Source organism: Mesoplodon densirostris, chromosome 1 (genome assembly GCF_025265405.1).
Source record: "Mesoplodon densirostris isolate mMesDen1 chromosome 1, mMesDen1 primary haplotype, whole genome shotgun sequence".
Lineage (NCBI taxonomy): Eukaryota > Metazoa > Chordata > Mammalia > Artiodactyla > Ziphiidae > Mesoplodon > Mesoplodon densirostris.
In genome coordinates this window covers 202,080,195-202,100,672 of record NC_082661.1, presented here as the reverse complement: position 1 = coordinate 202,100,672, position 20,478 = coordinate 202,080,195, and the positions used below count along the sequence as shown (strand labels likewise).

Below are 20,478 nucleotides of genomic sequence, written 5' to 3'. Positions count from 1 at the left end.
AAGAAATGAAAACATATGTCCACACAAAAACTTGTACATGAATGTTCATAGTGGCATTGTTCATAATCATCAAGAACTGGAAAACAATCCAAATGTCTATCAAGGTGAACGGATAAATAAATTGTGGAATATTCATATAAAGAAATATTATTTGGCAATAAAAATGAATTAAGTACTGATACATGCTACAACATGGATGAATCTTGAAAACATTATGCTAAATTAAAGCAGCCAGTTAACAAAAGACCACATATTGTATGATTCCATGTATATGAAACACCTAGAACAGGCAAATCTATAGAGACAAAAAGTAGATTAGTAATTGCCAAGGGCTGGAAGAAATGGGGAAATGGAGAATGATTGCTAATGGGTACAGGGTTCCTCGTTAGGGAGATGAAAATGCTCTCAAATTGACTGTGGTGATGGCTGCACAGCACTGTGAATACACTGAAACCAATGAATTTCATCCTTTAATGTGTGAATTGTTTGGTGTGTGATATCTATCTCAATAAATAAAATTTATTGTAATAAATATACTGTAATAAAATAATAACAGCAAGGCTTTTCGGCCATTAAAATAAAAGAAGCAAGGTTTAGGATACAGCTTGAGAACAGTATGACTGAAATCTGAGAAAAAAACTGTGACGTCAGTTCAATTATATTCTTCTTGATTACAGTGTGTCAAAGGAAATTTTTTTAAAAGATGAAAATGAGATTAAAAATGTGAATTACAAGGGGCTAGTGACTTCATCTTTTTATGTCATTAGCAAACCAGAAAATACATCTCCCATGGCATATACTGTAATTTAAATCTTGTTCAAAAATTAAACCATTGTCACATTAACAGTAATGGCAAGATTTTGGAGCTGGGGCCCTAGTGATTGTCTATTTCAACTCCCAGTTTCTACAAAAATAAACTTCTCTACCATTTTTCATACCATTCCACACTACTTCCCCTCTAGTATGCAAACATTGTTTTTACTTAATGCAATTCTAATAAGTTGTCTTCTGGAACATGTGTTTCATGGCCTCAAGTATGCAGATTTATTTTTATCTTAATTTTCTCACACTGTCTTCTTTTCAAGCTTTGCTCATTTGAACCTTTGTTGTTTTGGTAGGTGGTGATGGTTTTCTTCGTGATATACATACATCATAACCATTCACCCTTCAGCTTTTTCCTTTTAATATATTGTCTAGATAGTTATACAGAACTACAAAAGAATCAAGTAGCAATCTAAAAACTCTTCATAATCACCATTCATTTTTAGTTCTTTCCCAGTGCTGGATTCTTAAATCTGAGCTCAAATTTGGTGTGTCTACACTTCAGTTCAAGACCATCTCCCAGTATTTGTTTCAAATCTTGAAAAGAGGAAGAAGTCTGGCAATTTACATTCCAGATTTCAAAGCAATAATTATTCCAAAGAAAAAGAAAAAATTTTACAAGTACTTTAAAGACATAGGTAGTTTTCTCCTTTCCATTTTTCAACGTGCCAAATTTATTAGATTTCCATATCGAATTGTTCTTCCTCTTCAGTAGAGATAAATCTTTCTGTGATATATTTGAAAGTCTATATCTTAACTCACATGGTAACATGTAACAGGCCAGAATCACTTGAGGTATAAATATCCTCCAAAAGTGAATTATGTATCAGGAAAAGTCTCTGTAAGAATAATAAAGACATCACAACTGGCAACAGTCATTTACAAGAGTCATGCAAGATATGAAGAGGCAAATTAACACCTTAGTAAACAGTGGATGAATCAGGCTGAAGACATTTTCCATCATTATTACACATTCTCCTTCTCTCTCACACATATAGTGGCTCAAAAAATCATGATATCTTGATCTATAAGGAAGTTTTACTAAATCTTTAATAAATATATCTTATCAATGAAGTTATAGTCTTCTGAAAAACTGATATAAAAAAAAGTAATCTACAGATTTATCATCTTCCCCTATCTTTTCCTGTTTATCCCACTGTCACCACCCTCTTCTAAGTCCTCATCAAATTATGCCACTATTATTTCAACAGCCTCCTGGCCCTCTTCCCTCTCCCAACTTTTAATACATCTGGCTTGATAATAAAATAACTAAGTTTACTAAAACACCACTTTTCATAGAGTCACCCCTATACTTAAAAGCTTACAGATGCCCCTGTTATCCACCATCGTCTCTAAGCTTCCTTGTCCAGTTTTCAGGGTCTCATATATTGAGGTACCACTCGGTCTTTTCAAAAATATTTTGTGTTCCCACAACCACGGACCCTCCTCCACTCAGATAGGTAGGTGTTCTACATTTCATCAAGATGGGATATATGGTAGGAGAATAAGGTTTGGGGAATAATAACAGTCCCCATTATTTACTAAAGATTATCATGTGCCATGACATAAAGCACATTACATGTGCTATCTCATTCTCTCCCTACATAAATGTGTGTGTGAGAGGCTTCCTGATTTTACAGAATGAACATTGAGCCACATAGAGATTAAATATCTTCTTCAAGGTTTCTAAGCAACTAAATGGCACAGCTGGCAACCTATGTCTGTCTTACTCCAACACTCAAATTCTTGCCCACATGTTGAATTTCACTTACAGCGAAACTGTCCACTGGGCAGATGAATATGCAAACCTGAAGTTCAAGAAGAGAAACTAGAGTGATATTTTGCAGTTATTGTCTTATGGTTAGCTGTACCTATCTCTAAGAATGAGCTTGTCCACAGAGAGGGAGTATAATAAAAAGAGAAAAAAACAGGAACAGAATTCTAAGCAAAAGGGGAGCTCGGAAAATACTGAGAAGATATGAGGAGAACCAGGAGAGTTACCCAGCACAAGTCAGAGAGAAGGAATTTCAAGTCACAGTAAAGGAGCATGATCAACTCATAAAGCAAAAAAAATTAAGTAAGGTCAAGTAAGATAAAGATTGAAAACAGCTCACTGGAATTGCTGGTTAAGAGCTAGGGTGACTCAGAACTTATCATCCAAACCTGAACAGTTTTCAGAGTGAAAGAGGGCTCTATTAGCAAATACCCCAGGACCATGGAATATTGTCCCGTGCAAACCAGGACACATGCACACCCTGTAAAGAGGTCACCAGTGCCCTTCATACAAACAGTTTCAATAGAGAGATGCAGTGCAAGCCACACTGCTGTGCGTTCAGAATGAATGTGCGATGAAGAGGTAGGGAGAGAGAGACTAGTCTTTCAAGAACTTTGGTTTGATTGATGGGTAACAAAAAGGTTACTGTTGGAGGGGAATCCACCCCCCACTTCCTCCTTCTTCCTTTGTCTGGCTCCTTCCTCTCAACTCTACTGAAACTGCTTCCCCAAATGGCACCAGTGATTTCCAACCAGCTCAGGCAGAGAATAAGCGTCCTCTGCTTCATCCACTTCCACAGCATCTGCATTGTCCTATGCCACTAGCCCTTGAAACTCTCTCTTGCAGTGATTTTGAGGCACTGAATTTTACCAATTGTCCCTATCTCTCTGACTACTCTCTGCTCTCATGTACCTCTCCTAACCTTAAAATCATCAATATATCCTAAGTTTCTGCCCTGAGACACCTTCTCTCTTTTGTTTACTCTCTCCCTTGTGGTGTCATCCACTATCACCACTTTCACCTTCACCAGTCATGCAAATGAGTCTGAAATCTTTTCCTCTGTCCTCAAAACTTTCTCCTAAAATGAAGATCCTCATTTCAAAAGAAGGACCATACATCTCTCTCCAGTGGTTGGTCCACAACACGTCACCAAACCTGTCAAAAATGCACATTACCTTCTTTGTAAAACAGCGATCTGTACATTTTCTTTTCTACAAATTGCCACACAGATGACAACTAAACCCTCAGCCTGGTAGTCAAGGTATGGTTAGAGCCTACCTGTTAAGATTTTGCTTCTACTACACATGCAGTAAGCTCTAGACACAAAGTGTTCTGTCAGTATTCACTGCACATTATGTGGGAACCCACTCTTAGAGAGGTGGGGGTTATAACTTTAATGAATGCTACTGCTTCTTCTAGAATTCTCTCTTCATCTTACACTGGCTAAGATTCTGGCCAGTTGGGCCCCACTTCTTCCACAGGGACTTCTTGGTATCCTTACTGAATGTCCCGCGCCATTCTTTAATCTCAAACTCAACTTTGTATTTCTATGGCACTGCAAGTCCTTAAGACATATTCTGTCTTGATTATCATAACATGTACATAACATGTACATTATCCACCCTACTATATTGGAAGCTCCTTAAAATTAGGGTATGTCGTTTAATAGATACACAACAGCTATTTATTATTTAGAATGGATAGTTGTCATTTGTGTAATAGATGCACTTGACATCTTTTCATTCCTTACTTGAAAATCCATTATGTTTATCACCCTCAAATACAAAAGAAAAACTGACTATTCATGCTCTGACATATTAAGCATCCTCAGTAATCATTATTTTGAAAAATATATCGCTAACTATATAGTTTATGGACATGCAATGTGAGAGAACATTTTATTGAATGGGTCCATTTTTAGGTACATCAAAAATAATGTGACCACGTAAGGTGTATATTTAAGCAATTAAATTTGTATAACATAAGCAAGCTCAAAAGTAAAGCCCTTTAAGTCCTAGTGTCATAGCCTAGAATTATGAATTACTAATTGGCTATAATAGGCAGTGATTTGAAGTAGAACTTCTTAGTCACTGATTAGTTAAAACAATGAACGCCAGCAAAACCTATTTTTAACACCTCAGTGTGTGTCACCCGGTATTCTTTGTCCAACAGAACTGTACCTTTAAATACGGTTAATGCCAGATGGTCTCCTCAATAACAAAACAGCAGGAGGCAACATATTAATGCTACTCAACAAGCAAGTCTGCAGACACTCAACCAATGAAATTAGTTTTCAGTTGCTAAGCCTTTCTGTCACCATGGCAACACCTAGTTCAGAAAAAATATTGGATTTTCAAGATAAATGGGCCACCCGTCTTAAAACTCCAGTATCCTCCAAGCTTATGATCAGATACTTCAGCTAAAAGAACTGCCTAGATCTTTTCACTCATCTCAAATCAGGTCTACCTATGAAAAGCCATTTGCCCTTCCATTTAAAAATATTTATGTACATTCAGTTTCTAACTTTATTGACTTCCTAGATAAACACACTCCGTTTAAAGGGGTGTGTGTATGTGCATATACTTGCAGGCTAACAGTTCTAAATATAATGACAAATGCTACTGTCTTAGAAATTTTTCACTGGTACATACCCTTATCAGTCTGTTATTATATCTGATTCAAGAGAATAATCAAAAAAATAAATAATGTGGAAAGACCAGAATGACATTCGTATTTATTCCAGGTATAGTTCCTATACATATTTATTCTTTTAATATAGGCTGTTTGTTAGATATGCAATATATCAATAATTCTTATACCATAGTAATGTTTTATAAAAGATTCACAAATATGGAAATAAAGTTAAGAAACTGTATGCTGATTGTTGGTTTGGAAAAATTCTGAACAAATACGTAATCCTCTTTAGCACAAATAACTTTTTTCACATTAAAATTTAATGCAGACGCATGAACAGGTCAACATGAGCACTATTTTCCTGAAAGGAAACCTCACCCAATTTGTTATTTATACTCCATGCCCCTAATCTCCAACATATAATTCATTCTGCTTGGTGCACACGAACCTCAAATTGGCTTACAGACCATAACCTAAAGGCTCTCTCCCAGTGTTCACATTCTCCTAGGATCAGGATTCCAATTTGGAATACACAACTCAGGAATGTGGGATTTCACTGTAAATGGTCAGTGAGATGGGAGATGTCTGGCTGACATTCCAAAAAAATTGCCTTTATGTCTTCTAGGAAGCACTATGGTATAGTATATATCTGATCTTTATTAAGTTCTTGTTTTGTAACTTCTGTGTAACTGTCCTTCCTTGGACAACCTCTGGTTTTGCCAGTCTTGAAGCAAGATTAAGTACTTCATCCCATCTCCCAAAGCAATCTACCACACAAAGCATCACAGAGCGTAGAAGATTCTGTGACGTCGCCATTCAACATGTCTGTTATCCGCAAAGTTCTCATAAGCCACCAGCCATTAAGTCTTTCTCTCCCTCTCTGACTCTCCACCCAGCCTCTGAAAATATGCCTCTTCCTTTTATTCAATATTTTTATGTATTTAAACTGAATAAGTTTAGCCCATTCCTGAGCCCTGAAGGCCCAGACCTCAAAAGAGTTTATCAGAACAGCCTTTCAACAAAAGCTTGTTTCTTCCTTGAGAGAGGATTCTACTGCCAAGAAACATAATATTTTCTGTATATACTTACAGTATACTAAAGTGATTTACTTCAATCCTTTCTGGATTTTTTTGCCACTCAACATACTCTCCCGCCACCCAGGCCCGGTCCCTCCACCTGGAAACACCCATACCCATTACAGCACATAGGTCAGGAAACTGCTCTAAGAAATTGAAAACACACTGATAAGTTACATTCCGGTACACTCCCTCACAGACTTCAGTCCACATAAATAATTCATGACCCTCAGTGGCCACAGAAGTTATGTTTATCCCCCATCTGTATACATTGCTGTGAGGAATATTCTGAAAAGAATGCCCAACTTCCTGTATCAGGAAATGGGTTCTAGCCTCCTCCGAGGCTACACAAGCTCGAGCAGGTTGTTTAAAATCTCTCGGAAACTCAATTTATTCATCTATAAGAGTGTTCCTTCCAGCTAGGAAAAAAAAAACTGTAATTCAATGTTTCACAGTTCTATGTAACATTAATGAAAACTGGGCTTAACACAAGGAGTGATTCAAAATAAATTTACCCTAATCAAAAACGTATACTTGGAAATTTTAAATAATAAACATTTCTGCATAGTGAATTTTTCTCCCAAAAGCATCCAACAAACTACACAGTCATATATAAGCGTTAGACAAGAGCAGCTAGATGAACGCTCTGGAGTGGCTGCAGGGCACGGATGCAGCTATGGGCTGCATCCTCCTTCAATAACTCAGACTATAGCACTTTCTTGCTGTGGTTCTTATTTTTGTTAAATACAGTTTTTGAAATGCATAATCAAAAGAGAACACGAATTGAGCAGTATATAACTGCTGGAAATTGGCCTAATAAAATCAAAATTACTTGACATCTTTTTATTCCAGGCCTTCAAGAGAGTGTTCAATAACAGCTATCTAGAGGGGAAAAGGAATTGTAATCAATTATTGCCTATTACAATATAATATACATTATATGCTTCATATCATTATATTTATATGATATATATAGCCATATCATTATATATATATATTATATATATATGTATATATATATATCATAATCTCCATCCCAAATAGTTTTACCCTCATGATGAGGGAAATCAACCCTGAAGGACAACACCCTAAAAACTATATTCTCTCTAACAAGGTGGAAATTTCACATGTTAATGGAATGTAATTATCTCTCACAATACTTACTGAATATTGGTATGTCACCGCTATGGGGGATAGTGGAGAAAAAGACACAAGAAGCGTGAATGATCTTACACTGGCATAGAATGAAGTCCTCTCTTCTACTTTCCAGATGTGGTTCATCCTTTAAGACCTGCTCAAGTTCCCCGCCTCCTTCTAAAAGCCCTCCTTTGATGATCTCTCTCAACTTCCTGTGGAAACTGAATTAATATCTTCATCTTAAGTACTTTGTAAAATACTGTTGTTTGTTGCTCCTTTTGTAAGTATCTCTTCAATTTGCAGAATGTCACTAATATAGCAGGCACTTGGCAACTCTTGTGAAGTACATTCGAACTACAAATATAATAACAAAGTCATGAAAGATGTACTTCGTTCTGACCTGCAGTACTCAAAAGAGTTGGATTTCTAAACGTGAACTGATTTAAAAGCATTTCTATCTGGTGCTTCCAAATGTCTAGTGAATGAATGTCTTTAGTTTTCTTGGTGATTTGTCCAATTAGGGTGATTTATACCTGCAAGTTGTTAGTAGGGTCTAAAAATAATAAAGTGTTACTACCTTGGTCTGGGAACTGAGGACATCATGGAAAATGTGGTATGGGCTATAAAGGAGAGCCTTCTTGGCCTCTTGGAAATGCTGATAGGGGTATGAATGTTTTGCTTATGCTACTGTCTTTACAGAGGCTATAAACACTTTACCTTGATTCTATAAGTTTGGGGAAAATACCAGCCAGTCTCACCCTCTGTACGTTCATTTCAGAAACACATTCTCATTCACTCCCTCTCCCTGTGCACACAGGTCATAGAATTACCGCTGCCAGCGATTCTGCTTCAAGGTTAAAATAACAACAGCAACAATCCAAGTTTTAAAACTATTCAGGAAAAATGCGTGATGTTCCTAAAAGTTACATGTCACTTTTTAAATACAGTTTGTGCAAACTAAAGTAGAGTCCAAAGAGAAGGGGAAATGGTTTATTAGAACAATACCAGGTGCCCCCAACTCCCATCTATCAAGCAATTTGAATCAACTATGAAAAGCACACCAAAAAATCGAGAAATAATGGAAAAGAGGTCTCAAAAATATTAAAAACACTTATCACATAGTTCATGGCTTTTACCACTCGTGCAAGGCCTAGCATTGTCCTCAACATACAGCCCCCCATGTAGACACTGAAGTGAAATTAATACACTCTGTCAACGAAGTTTCTCCAGGCCAGTCCACAGGTACCAGTGAAGAGCAAATTAGGCACTAACGTGGGTTTGAGAGATACAGTAAGATTGTGTATAACTCACACATATGAACCAATCCCCTGTAGATAATGAGGGATGACTACACAGACTTAACCAAAATGTGCATATTTAAGACTCACAAGATTCATAAATAACAGCATAATAACACCATAAATATCAGCAATTTATGTACCTTTTCAGAGGGAATTAAGATCACTGTGACAAGATCTTAAAAAAACAAGAAAATCCACATTTCTAATTTTTCTTTTAAATACTTTTCAACAATAGGCAGACTCTTCCTGCCTCTTTAAGTCCCCATAAAGGTAAATATTATCTAATTCCTCACCTGTGATAGGTATGAAAAAGCTGTTCATTTAGGACTACACGAGGTTGTTTATGGGGAACCATCGAGTAAACGGCTGACAAATGAGCCAACACATGTCCCAGTGGGTTCATGACCCACATTTATCAGATGAAAGCCTCCCAGCTGACACCCAGACAATGACCCTTTCTTATTCTAATACCCACAGAAGAGGGGGAAGCAGAGGGGTACGGGGAGAAGAACACACAGGGCCACATCCATCTGTTAGGGTCTCCAAACCCACCTCAGTGGGTACCCAGTCAGAATCCTCGTGAAAGTAAAGGCATATTTGGCCAAATATTTAAAATCCTGGTGGAATATCTGACCATACTTAAAGAGGGCAACAAGAGCCCAAGAAAACTTTCTGAAAGAAAAAAACTTTTGAGAAATGATTTTTTCCATATAAGCCACTTAGATAAAAGAGAAAATTCTTCAATTTCTGATAAAAAGCTATAGAAAGAAGTAAAAACAATTAAATTGAAGGGTATTTTATAGATGCAAGTGAAATTTAAAATACTGTAAAATGACAGCTCCACTCATGATTATCCTGCTGTCATCAAGACTTAGACAAAACCTACATGTCTATACAGTATTTCAGTCCATGTGTCAATATAGCATTAGTCACTATACATCTATAAAATATTCACATGAGAAATATCTACCTATATATATATATATATATATATATATATATTTTTTTTTTTTTTTTTTTTTTTTTTTTGCGGTACGCGGGCCTCTCACTGCCGTGGCCTCCCCCGTTGCGGAGCACAGGCTCCGGACGCGAAGGCTCAGCGGCCACGGCTCACGGGCCCAGCCGCTCCGCGGCGTGTGGGATCTTCCCGGACCGGGGCACGAACCTGTGTCCCCTGCATCGGCAGGCGGACTCTCAACCACCGCGCCACCAGGGAAGCCCCTATACCTATATTTTGTATTGCTTTAACATCTTCCAAAAACTGAATTTGACTCGAGGAAATACATTTAACAAGCTGATTTCTCTCTGTATATTTTGCTATATAGGTTCCGCTAATTTCGTAGAGTTAGTGCTGTTTCCGAAAGTACATTAACTTAATTCCCATGATGCTGATTATGTGCAGAATCTGGCCTAACGTTTACTGAGTTCCCACAATGAATAACACTGGTTTTCTCCAATAACATTTTAAAAAATTGTGCTGAACGATGTCACGACTTGAGACAAATGGAACTATTTCAATAGATCTGTTGTACTTTAAAATCAGATGTCCGACACCACACCTAAAACACAAAAAGGGCAAAAAACATTTTATTTTGCAAATGTCTAACATTCCCAGTAGTTTCACCTACAGATACTGTCTTTATATCCGCTACATCAAGAACAGTACAGGGAACTATTTGACCCTTGCATCTATATGCAGCATATATTTTGTAGAATCAAGGGATATGTCCACTGGTTATAAAACACGTCAGTTAAGCTCAACATGCGAAAGAGTGAATCCAAGACCAGTAACCAAATACACATTTCAATATGCAAAGGAACTGCTTAAAAGGGTGACTGGCAGATAGAGTAAAATAGCATATACAGAATGGGCATTCGTTAACTATTCCCTAAATTAAATTGACAGTACTAGCTATACTGACAAAAGCCTACAACTTCTTTTCCTCTTGGAAAGTCAATTTTAGCTTAGAATGATACACAGCAACTTTTATAAAGGTTATGAGAAAAGGTTGTTTTAAAAATTACCCTTTGGCTAGGAAATGAAAAATAAGAGTATTCAGGACATTGGTCAGGGATGTGATGGTCCAACCTGTATATTCAAGTTTTCCTACCCTGAACTCATGGCCAAAGCTTATGATTTGTACAAGCTGCTGAACTGAGCTCTAGAAACAAGACATTTCTTGGGGAAAAATTACAGAATGGCAGTGAAGGAAGATTTTCTGGATTTGAATACTTTAGGCTATGCAGGAAGGAAAACTGTGTAGGCCCATTCTGGTGGCATCACTTTGGGATCTGAACATCTGAGGAGCTGCCTGCATGTGCAAATACATGAGACAATTGTTGCTTTTCCCAATTACCTTGACATGAATCACCACAGCAAGGGATTTTTTTAGAACCTGGATTTAAGTTAAAGGTCCCATTTAAAAAATAAGTAATCTGTATCCACTTTTTAAATAAACAGCTTCTGCTTGAAATCAAACATCTTTAAAGTGAGTGGCATTATTATTATTGAACTATGATGCTCAGAGTGATTTCACAGTAAACAGATTTCTATTAAAAAAACAAAATATTTACCGGTGGTAGAAAGTTGTTTCAGGGTTTATTATCATAATTAACTTATTTATTTTTGTTTAAGAATCAACTTTGTAATTCTCTACATGAGCCACCTTAAAAGTTACTACGTAGGGACAGTTAAAGTTGTAGGTAAAGCATTGGAACATAGTAAGAGGTACTGGCAACACAGTTTCTTCTCTGAGGCCACACTGTATTAGAAAGAGCTGGCTGCTGGAAGGCCTACAGAACACCACATCCTGAACTTCAAAAGAAAGAGAAACATTTGCAGAGCAATGGACTGGCAGCAATTCCTGTAATTAATGAGATGGGAAGGAAAGAGCAAATTTAAACATGTCTCAAATTTGAGCTCATTTGACCCATCAGCTAACTTTCAGATAAATCTCCTCCTCTTCAGCATTTTCAAGTGCATGATTTGAATGCCACTTTCCTGAGGGAAGGAAAGTTAAAACCTGGAGATGTATGGCTTCTATGTGTAAAACAGCCATACTAAGGAATCAGAATCGATTTTTTAAAAGCCAAAAATTTTACTAAGTGAATTTTTACTAATTATCTTTAGAACTTTTAACACTTAAAAAGCAGCTTAACTTTCTATCAATAAATTGTCTCAAGAGGAAAGAGGCCAAGAGGAAACGAGCCTCATACTACTTCACTTACAATAAACACACTCGAAAAGACGTGCAGTAGATGGATTTCTCCATTATGCAAAACCGGATGCATCACAACAAAATATAAGTGTTCACATAGGAAAATACCATTTCTATCCTTTCTTGGTATCATGCTTCTGGCATGCTAACATGTATTAATTCAACACTGAACTTCAACACAGCTTTGTTTTGTGATGCCCATTCTTGCCTGTTTGAGAAATTTCAATTATTCCACAAATATTCACTGAGTGGCTGCTAGGTCCTAAGCATAGAACTAGACATTTGGGATAAAGAAATGCGCAAAATACAACTCCTGACCACAAGGATCTCACAGCTTACTGGGGGAACACGTATACCAACAACAGAAAATGCCATAACAGAGATAATAATAATTGTTGACATACTTATTTAAGAGCTTTACATTTACTACTACATTTAATCATCACATTATTGTCATTTTGTAGGTGATGAATCTGGGGCTTTGGGAGAAGTTAAGTGACTTGCCCAAGAACATTTAGTTTAAAATAGGAAGCCCTGATCTAAACTCAGGTCCCCTGACATTGAAGCATATACTGTAAACCTTGATGTTACCTCTCTTCAAAGAACTGTGGAAACATAAAGAAAAGACCCCAGTGGGGGTAAGAAAATTAGGGAGGGGTGAGAAAGGAGGTTTCAAAGATCTTTCACTTACACTGAGTCCATAAAAGAATAAAGTAGTCAGGACCTGAGCAGTTTTATTATAAATTCTTCAGAAAAATAAGTTAGTTTGCCAAAGTAAATGCTGGAATTGCCCTAGATTTGTTTAGCTACCTGAAGATATAGTCCATCAAAGAACGATGAACACTTACACTGTTTCCACTGAATGAAGCAAAATAAGATGTCAAGCTGAAGCAAAGCAGGAATGTCCTACATTTTAAAAATTGATAGTAGACAAACATTTGTGAACGAGGAAACACTGATGATGAGAGGGTAGAAGTCCATCAGGGCCACCTGCCGGGCTTGTGCAGATGGGCTTCCACTGGAACAAGTAAGCATCCAAGGTCTCCTGTGATGACACACCAAGGAGGCCCCCTCCTAATGAAGAAAGCCGATGGAGCACACTCCAGACCAACTTCTAGTTGTGAAGAAACATTTTAACAAATTACCCCATGTTCTTAAAAACTAGATGAAAGCAACTCCATTAAATTCTTTTCTATACTACTTTGGCCTCACAGCAGCCCTGTGAGGTTTGAGTTTTTAAAGTATTCCTATTTTACAGACAAGAAAAGGAGATACACAGAAGTTAAAAGCATGAAGCTACGTAACAATAAAAGAATGGTAATGCATGTGTCACTTTCATCTTTCCAATCAAAAGTATCTGTCCTATGCCTCGTTGCCTCAAAATCATGTTCTCAATTCAATAAGCATAACTTAAGAGCTTACTCTACATAAATCACTAAGTCAGCTGTTTATGGGCAAAAAAATGGAAAACATATGCTCCCCACCCCTAAGGAACTCCCTATTTGAGTGTCTCTGCTAGAGAATTACCAAATCAATCCTTCAAAATATGATAATGAATAATAATGAGCTAGTGCTGTGCTTCTCTAACTAGTGCAATACCAGGTGCAAAATAAGCTCCTTGGGGGATAAAAGGGAGTTCCATGGTGAAAAAGATTGGAAAATACTGTACAGCAAACATCTAAGTTGGAGGTTTGAAACATACATTAGCATATTAAAGGCTCTGATAAGTCTTGCAATATATAAACCTGTTTATCTTTGTTTACTTAATCCTTCTCAAACCAAGCTGAACTAATGTTCCATTGAATACACTTTGGGAAAAGCTGGCTTATGTATCACCGCTTCTTACTGGAACTGTTTTTGTATTTGTCAAAAACATCTTTCCCAAAGAACGGTAAAGGTGGGTATTGGAATATCCTCTGTGCTACACAATGAGGGAGATGCTGGCAGATGATTCCTTTGCCACCTCTCAAATCAGTTTCCATAGAAAGACACTTATTTTGTCTGAGTACAGGATATAATGTTAGGGGCCAGCTCAATTTCCTCTCTTCCTTTAGCCAATCACAAGTCAATCAAGTACATTATTTCTGGCAAGAGCTACATTGACTCACTTGGGTCTAAAAATAACTCTTGACCATATGTGGTATATCTAGATCCTTCTCCACAATCTAATGTCAATATTCACCAGGTGTAAGGTGCTACTCAGCTGTAATCATTGCCCACTAATTCACACTAATCTGGTATTAAAAGAGGCCATACAAAATAACCAAAACCCCACTTTTTTGAGTTGTATAGAAATTTTGCCAGCATTTAATGTTGCCTCACGATATTTGGCAAATGCACATTGGCATTCGTACACTTTAAATGTGAACATATTTGGGGAGGAACAAGTCCAAAATAATCATTCCAGCCTTTGAGAGAGGAAAATCTATGCCCTAAAGAATGTTTCTAAGATAACATTTTAGCTATAAATCAGATTTTCTCCCCAAGAGCAATCTTAAACTACACGTGAAAGAATTAGTGTTTTAAACAAACTAATCTTAACTCATGTTTAACCCTAGGATGAGTGGTCTGGGAATACAGATTCCATTGCTTAGACATAAATTAAGAAAGGTTTCTTTTATGAGTACTGCAATAATTTCTATGCATGCCTAGGAGAACATGAGTCCCTATGTGTAGAAACATTTTAAATGTATAAAATATAAGCAAACAGAAAGAAAAATGGGAAACATGGTCAGGCTTGGCAGGTATCATACCTCATGGGAACATACCCAAGAGCAGAGACTCAATCTTAGCCAAGGCTACATCCCAGCCCCATGTCTGGCGTCCAGATTCATGATGTGTGAGGAGATGAGACTGGGGCCAAGACCACGCACAGTTCTTTTGAGAATGGCTGAGACCCACCACCCTCGTCCAGTAGATTTGTGCAGGCCTCCAAAGTGATCAAAATGAAAACTAAGACCCAGCGTCCAGCTGGTCAGGAATCAAGCGGACAGAATAGGTGTGGATATTCCTCCCTGACCAATTCCAAACAGAATTTTCTTTCCCTTTTTATGAATTCAAATGTGGAATATCTGAGAGAATTGATCACTTTCAGGAGATCAGTTCAAATTCAGCCCATGGCCTGGTACCAAACAAGTCCGATGATCACTTCTTTCCGCTCAGGAAGGGAGCTGGTGGGATCCAGGAACTCTCTCTGTCCATAACCTGCAAATCTAACCACATCAACTTCTACCACAGGGAAAGACCTGATGTATATATGTTGTTTTGTTTGGGGAGAGTTTTTCTATTATGATAAATACTTAGATGTTAGCTATATTTTTTTAAAGTTCAGAAAAAGAATTTAGACTAAGAGGACTAACAAACCTGACACTTCTCTCTTGTTGGAGGATAAAATGAATATGGGCAACTTGATCAAAGTTTTAGTCAAGTAAATGAATTTGTTAAGCTAAATATTATTTCTGAATAGCATCATCAGAAACATTATTTTAACCTTCCCCAAAACACTTATAATGTGAAAACAGTGAAGACAGTTGCCCTCTTTCAAAAGCAGGGGCTCTGTTAAAACATACATCTATATGAGCTACACTGGAATTGGTAAATTTCACTAATCTGTACATTCCTGCCTTCTTGTCATCTCTTCTTCAATAACCAAATGCCCTGACCTAACGTTCGCAGTCTCCTTTCTCTGGGCCCCCCACTCCCTTCTTGCAGCACTGACCACCTTTACACTGTCCTCCAACCTCCCAATTCTCAATCCCCCACAGGGCAAGGACCATCCTGTGTACCACTGCACAGCCCATACGACTTGCCTCATCTACTGTGTGTGGGTGGTTCAAAACACACTGATTGCATCCATTTCTATCTCAAAATAAGTATGGAAATTCCCTTCTCATTTCTTAAAATATTTTAATCTAAAAACGAATATGAAGGCCATTTAAGAATGGTGAATACTTTCCTTCATTCAAAACTTCCTAAAAAGTTAATTCCCACAAGTGCTATCAAACTCATATACTGATCAGATCTCTGCATTCATTAGTGTTAAAAACAAGACAATAGGCCCCAAATGGAGTCACGTATGCTAAGTCCCACATCACCAAACTGAAACCTAATTACAGTTTTGGCTCTCCCAGCAATGGAATCTTAAACCAGTCAATCAGGAACCCTGTGATCAGCACAAGTGAGGTAATCAAGGACCCCTGCCATCCCCTAAAAGAAAGTAACCTTGTGATAACCAACCCATCTTTTGCCTAGTGTAACCTCCTTGTTCCTGCTCCCTTCTGCCTATAAAAGTCTTTCATTTTGTACAGATCTTAGAACACCTTTCTATCTGCTAGACTGAATGACGTTTAATTCATGAATCACTGAATAAAGTCAATAAGACCTTTAAAATTTACCCAGTTGAATTTTTTTTAACACTAGTTCCCTGAAGATTTCCAACCTGCTCATCTCCTCTAAAAAGGTGGTGGAGGGGGAAATCACCCTGTGGTTTTTTAGTGTTTGCTCATAATAGTTTACTTCAACCTTTAAAAATACAGTGGGTAGACATTTTGTATTCTATTTATTAAGTAATACCATGAACTTAGTTTCCCTCATTTAACAAGGACTTATAAAGCATGTAATGTAAACGCTTCTTTGTCCACCTTCTTAAAATGAATTTAATTGGTGTATTTTGTGTTTAAAAGGAATAAAACATTGAAGGCATTGTGTCATTCAGCAAATGACTGATTCTTTTTTTCCCTAATGTGACCTGAGTGTCCGCTATGTGCCAGACCCGGCCTGGGTGCTGGAGACACAGCCCTACCTCATGGAGCCTGCAGTCTGAGAGGGATCTGCAGATCTTGACAGACTATACATTCCAGATATTTAAGCAAAAAAATTATGGTTTTCATTTTCAAAAGCATATCATTCTAACAGTAATATCGCTTTACAATTTTGTTTCTAAACTTGAAGCAAGACAACAAAAAGTTAACATTCGCTTTCATATAATCTCTGAAGAAACAATTAACAAAATGTGAGAAGCAATCCACAACAGAATAACCAAAGGTTCTAATTAAGTAGGCAGGAGAATCACAAATATTTAGATTCTCTTTATCTAAGCCTAGGATGTCTTGACTTTGATTATCTGAAATAACTGAAAATGAGTTGTCACATTTAAAATTTTTCTTTATGTTTAGATACAAACAAGAAATTAATTTTCCAAATTTCCAATTCTACATGCTGAATCCTGCTAGAGAGCATTACCGAAAATGTTTTCTAGGATTTCTAGGATTTTAGGGTTTTGACTGCAAAAGTATACAAACTTTTCTGTTTACATTATTTGAAGATAAGAGATATTTCCCATTTGAAGATTTATTATTTATCAACCCATACTCTTTCCATTTCAAGATCAAAGTGTCTCCATGGATCACATATTTTCATCCCTTCTCAGTTTATAAATATCATTATAAAACTATCCTGGCCCTACACTGAGAATTTTTACCTGTTTTCTTGCTTTCTTTGTCATTAAAAACAAACAAACAAAAAAACAAGCATCCCATGCTAATGTCATTAGCCCAGATAACTTCAACAGTACCTTTACGATCATAAGACATAAGACCAGGCCTTAAGAGTTATATCATTTCAAAAAGCAATGAAAAAGAAGCACCAAGAACATTTTTAAAAATACCTCTTTATTAATACCAAATGCATAACATTTAACATAAGTTAAACCGTGCCCTAACACACTCAGGAGGAAGATGCATAAGATGGCCATACGGAAACATCTGTTGGAATAAAATCCTGGTCACAAACTACTCATCTCCAAGGGCTAGAGCAGAGAAAATGGAATATTCCTTTTTCCTTAGAAAAACTGTGTGCAGTTTCAAGATCGGAATGCCTGCCAGAGGCCACTTTCTCACCCTCTACCATCCAGTGTTGCCAAGATCCTTAACATTCCCTGAGTATCCCAGCAGCGCGTGTACCTAATGCGCACATACAGGTAGAGGCGGGTACGTAGAGCCATCAGGACCAATAAACTGGAAATTAGGAAACAAATGATAATTGACTTTTCCTCCTTTCCTCCAAGTTCCTGCCTTCTGCACCTTATCGTTCTACTCCTGTCTGCAAGGAAGGGCGACCTCCTTGCAGAGGCCTCGAAGTTATTCCCTGCGGTCTTCGGTACAGCGAAGTGGGGGTGACAGCGGGTTTGCAGGCGCGCAGATTTGCTCGCTGCGCTCCTACCTCCATCCGCCGCAAACCCTCGGGCCTGTGCTCACCCAAGGTGGGGGATCCTCGAGGCTGGGGAGGGCGGCTAGCCGAGACTAGGAGACGGCAATCCCCATCGCCATTCCTCTCTCCACGTCCCATCTTCCACCCCGGGTGCCCCTCTCCCTCCTCCCCCACCGCCAGCCCTCCCCGCGCGGCGCCCTTACCCGGCTCGTGGACGCCGGGGCTGTCGGACAGCTCGAGCACCAGCAGCTCGCGGCCCTCGAAGCTGCGCCCCACCGTGTAGATCCTGCTGACCGCGGCGCACTGCAGCCACACGGACACCAGCGCCTCGCGCAGCTCGGGGTAGCGGTGGTACTCGAAGGGGATGCCGTCCTCCTGAGGCCGCCGGCGCCGCCTCGCGCCCGCCGGGGGCCCTCCGGGCCCCCGGGCCTCGGCGCCCAGCAGCCACGCACAGGCCGCCAGCGCTCCGCACAGCGCCAGCAGCGCGCGGCCCCCTCGCCCGGCCATCGCGCCACGCGTCTCCCGTGCGGCCTCCTGTGTGCCCGGCGCCTCGGGGCGCACAGCCCGCGGGTCCCCTTGCCTCGCCTGCCGGCGGCCTGGAGCACGCAGCGGAGGGAGGGAAGACCCGAGGAGCGAGCGCGGAGCCTGAGGGGAGCGCAAGACGCACCGCTGCCGAGCGCGGGACGCAGGGGGAGGTGGCGCGGAGTCGGGCGGGGCGCGCGGGCGCGCGGGCGGGGCGGGGAGGGGCGGCGCCGCGGGCCGGATTTGCGGATAACCGGGGGCAGCTGCGCGATTTGCGGGCTCGAAGCTACGTCAGAGCCAAATGGCGCCGGAACGATCCAGGTGGGATGACAGCTAAGGTTGGGTGTGGATATGTTACTGTCATTGAGAGACCCGTGACACTGCCTGTGGAAAAAACACTCTGGGATTGTTAGTGCAGCCTTTTAATGTGCCGTCAATTCCAAGCCGACCACGTTTCCATCTTGATGCTCCAAAAACTAGAGAATATTGCAGAAAAAAAGAAACACAGAAGAAGTATTGGCAGCCGCTTGCCTTCTCCCCGTGATGTGTCTTTAATAACTATTGATAGTACAAACACAAACCCACGGGTTGGATGTTCATTGATTGCAAGGTCTGGCTGGAAAACAGAACACAATGCACTGTGTTCAGAGGTTTAAGAGACTAAAAATGCATTCTATCAATTTGCAGATACTGTCTTTAATTGTATTTATGCACATTCCTGGATTCTTGCGGAGGGGGCGCACAAGTGAGATAATGTCATCTGCCAGTACCTATGCCAACTCCCTTCTCTAACTCCTGTGGGGAAAACAGAGTGCAGCTGGGGAGTGCTGGACAAGGGATTTAGTTTGATATTAAGGTTAAATCTTTCCAGAACAGCTTATCTGGGTGGTTCAGGCTCAGGGTCTCCTCCCTGGTTGAAACTAAGATGTTGGCCAGGAGTGCAGTCATCTAAAGGCTTGATTGGGGCTGGAGAGTTTTCTCCAGGACCAATAAACTGGAAATTAGGAAACAAATGATAATTGACTTTTCCTCATCCAAGAAAAAAAAATAAAAGATCAAATCCTGTTATAGAAAGAAAACTCTGATGGTGAAAGGTACGATCTCCATTCCCCTCCCATAATTATTGCAAAAATATAAAATCATTTACAGCTTTAAATACCCAGGCTTTACACAGGATTTGTAGTCCTGGAACAACTCTGGAGCAGATGTTATTCTGAAGAGGTTGCCATTTGGATTAAAAAATAGCACAAATCTAAATAAATAAATAATCAATTGGGTATTTCAACCAAACAGTAAAACTGGACATCATGTGGGTGATTTTTCATGTTAGCCATTTTTTTTCTTAACTTACTCTTTCTCCACCTGTCTAACAGTGCAGTGCACTGAATAAAAACTTTCTCCTGGAAAAGAATCCAGATATTTAAATGATTTTATTGGATCAAAAAAAGTGCTGCTGGAGAGGTTGGTTTCAAAACCCTCTGACTGTCTACGTTTCCACAGCAGCATGGATCTTCTTTTTTGGATTTTTTTGGGAAAAACTGCCACTATAAAGACACACCACTCAGTTGAATTTGGACCCCACCATGATCCTTGTAAATGTAGGCAGAGCTAAGAACCATATATTTTTCTCTATGATCAGTCTGAGTTTGATTACATGGTCCAGAAGTTTGAAACCAGAGTTATACTTAGATTTCTAAAATCATGCCCAAAAGAGCAACCTTGGAAACCTAGAAAAAGAAAACAGCGTAGCCAAAACCAATAACTTCAGAAGTAGAAGGTTAGGATTT

General features: G+C 39.1%; 1 protein-coding gene across 1 annotated transcript in view; it reads right to left on the bottom strand.

Annotated features, from left to right (window-relative positions):
* CPE (carboxypeptidase E) overlaps positions 1 to 18,873 on the bottom strand; it is a 112,233-nt gene extending 93,360 nt beyond the window's left edge. The window contains exon 1 of the mRNA XM_060093622.1: positions 18,373 to 18,873. Coding sequence (XP_059949605.1) covers positions 18,373 to 18,676 — 304 coding nt within the window. The 5' untranslated portion in view covers positions 18,677 to 18,873. The remainder of the gene's footprint in view (positions 1 to 18,372) is intronic.
* Between the last annotated feature and the right edge of the window lie 1,605 nt (positions 18,874 to 20,478).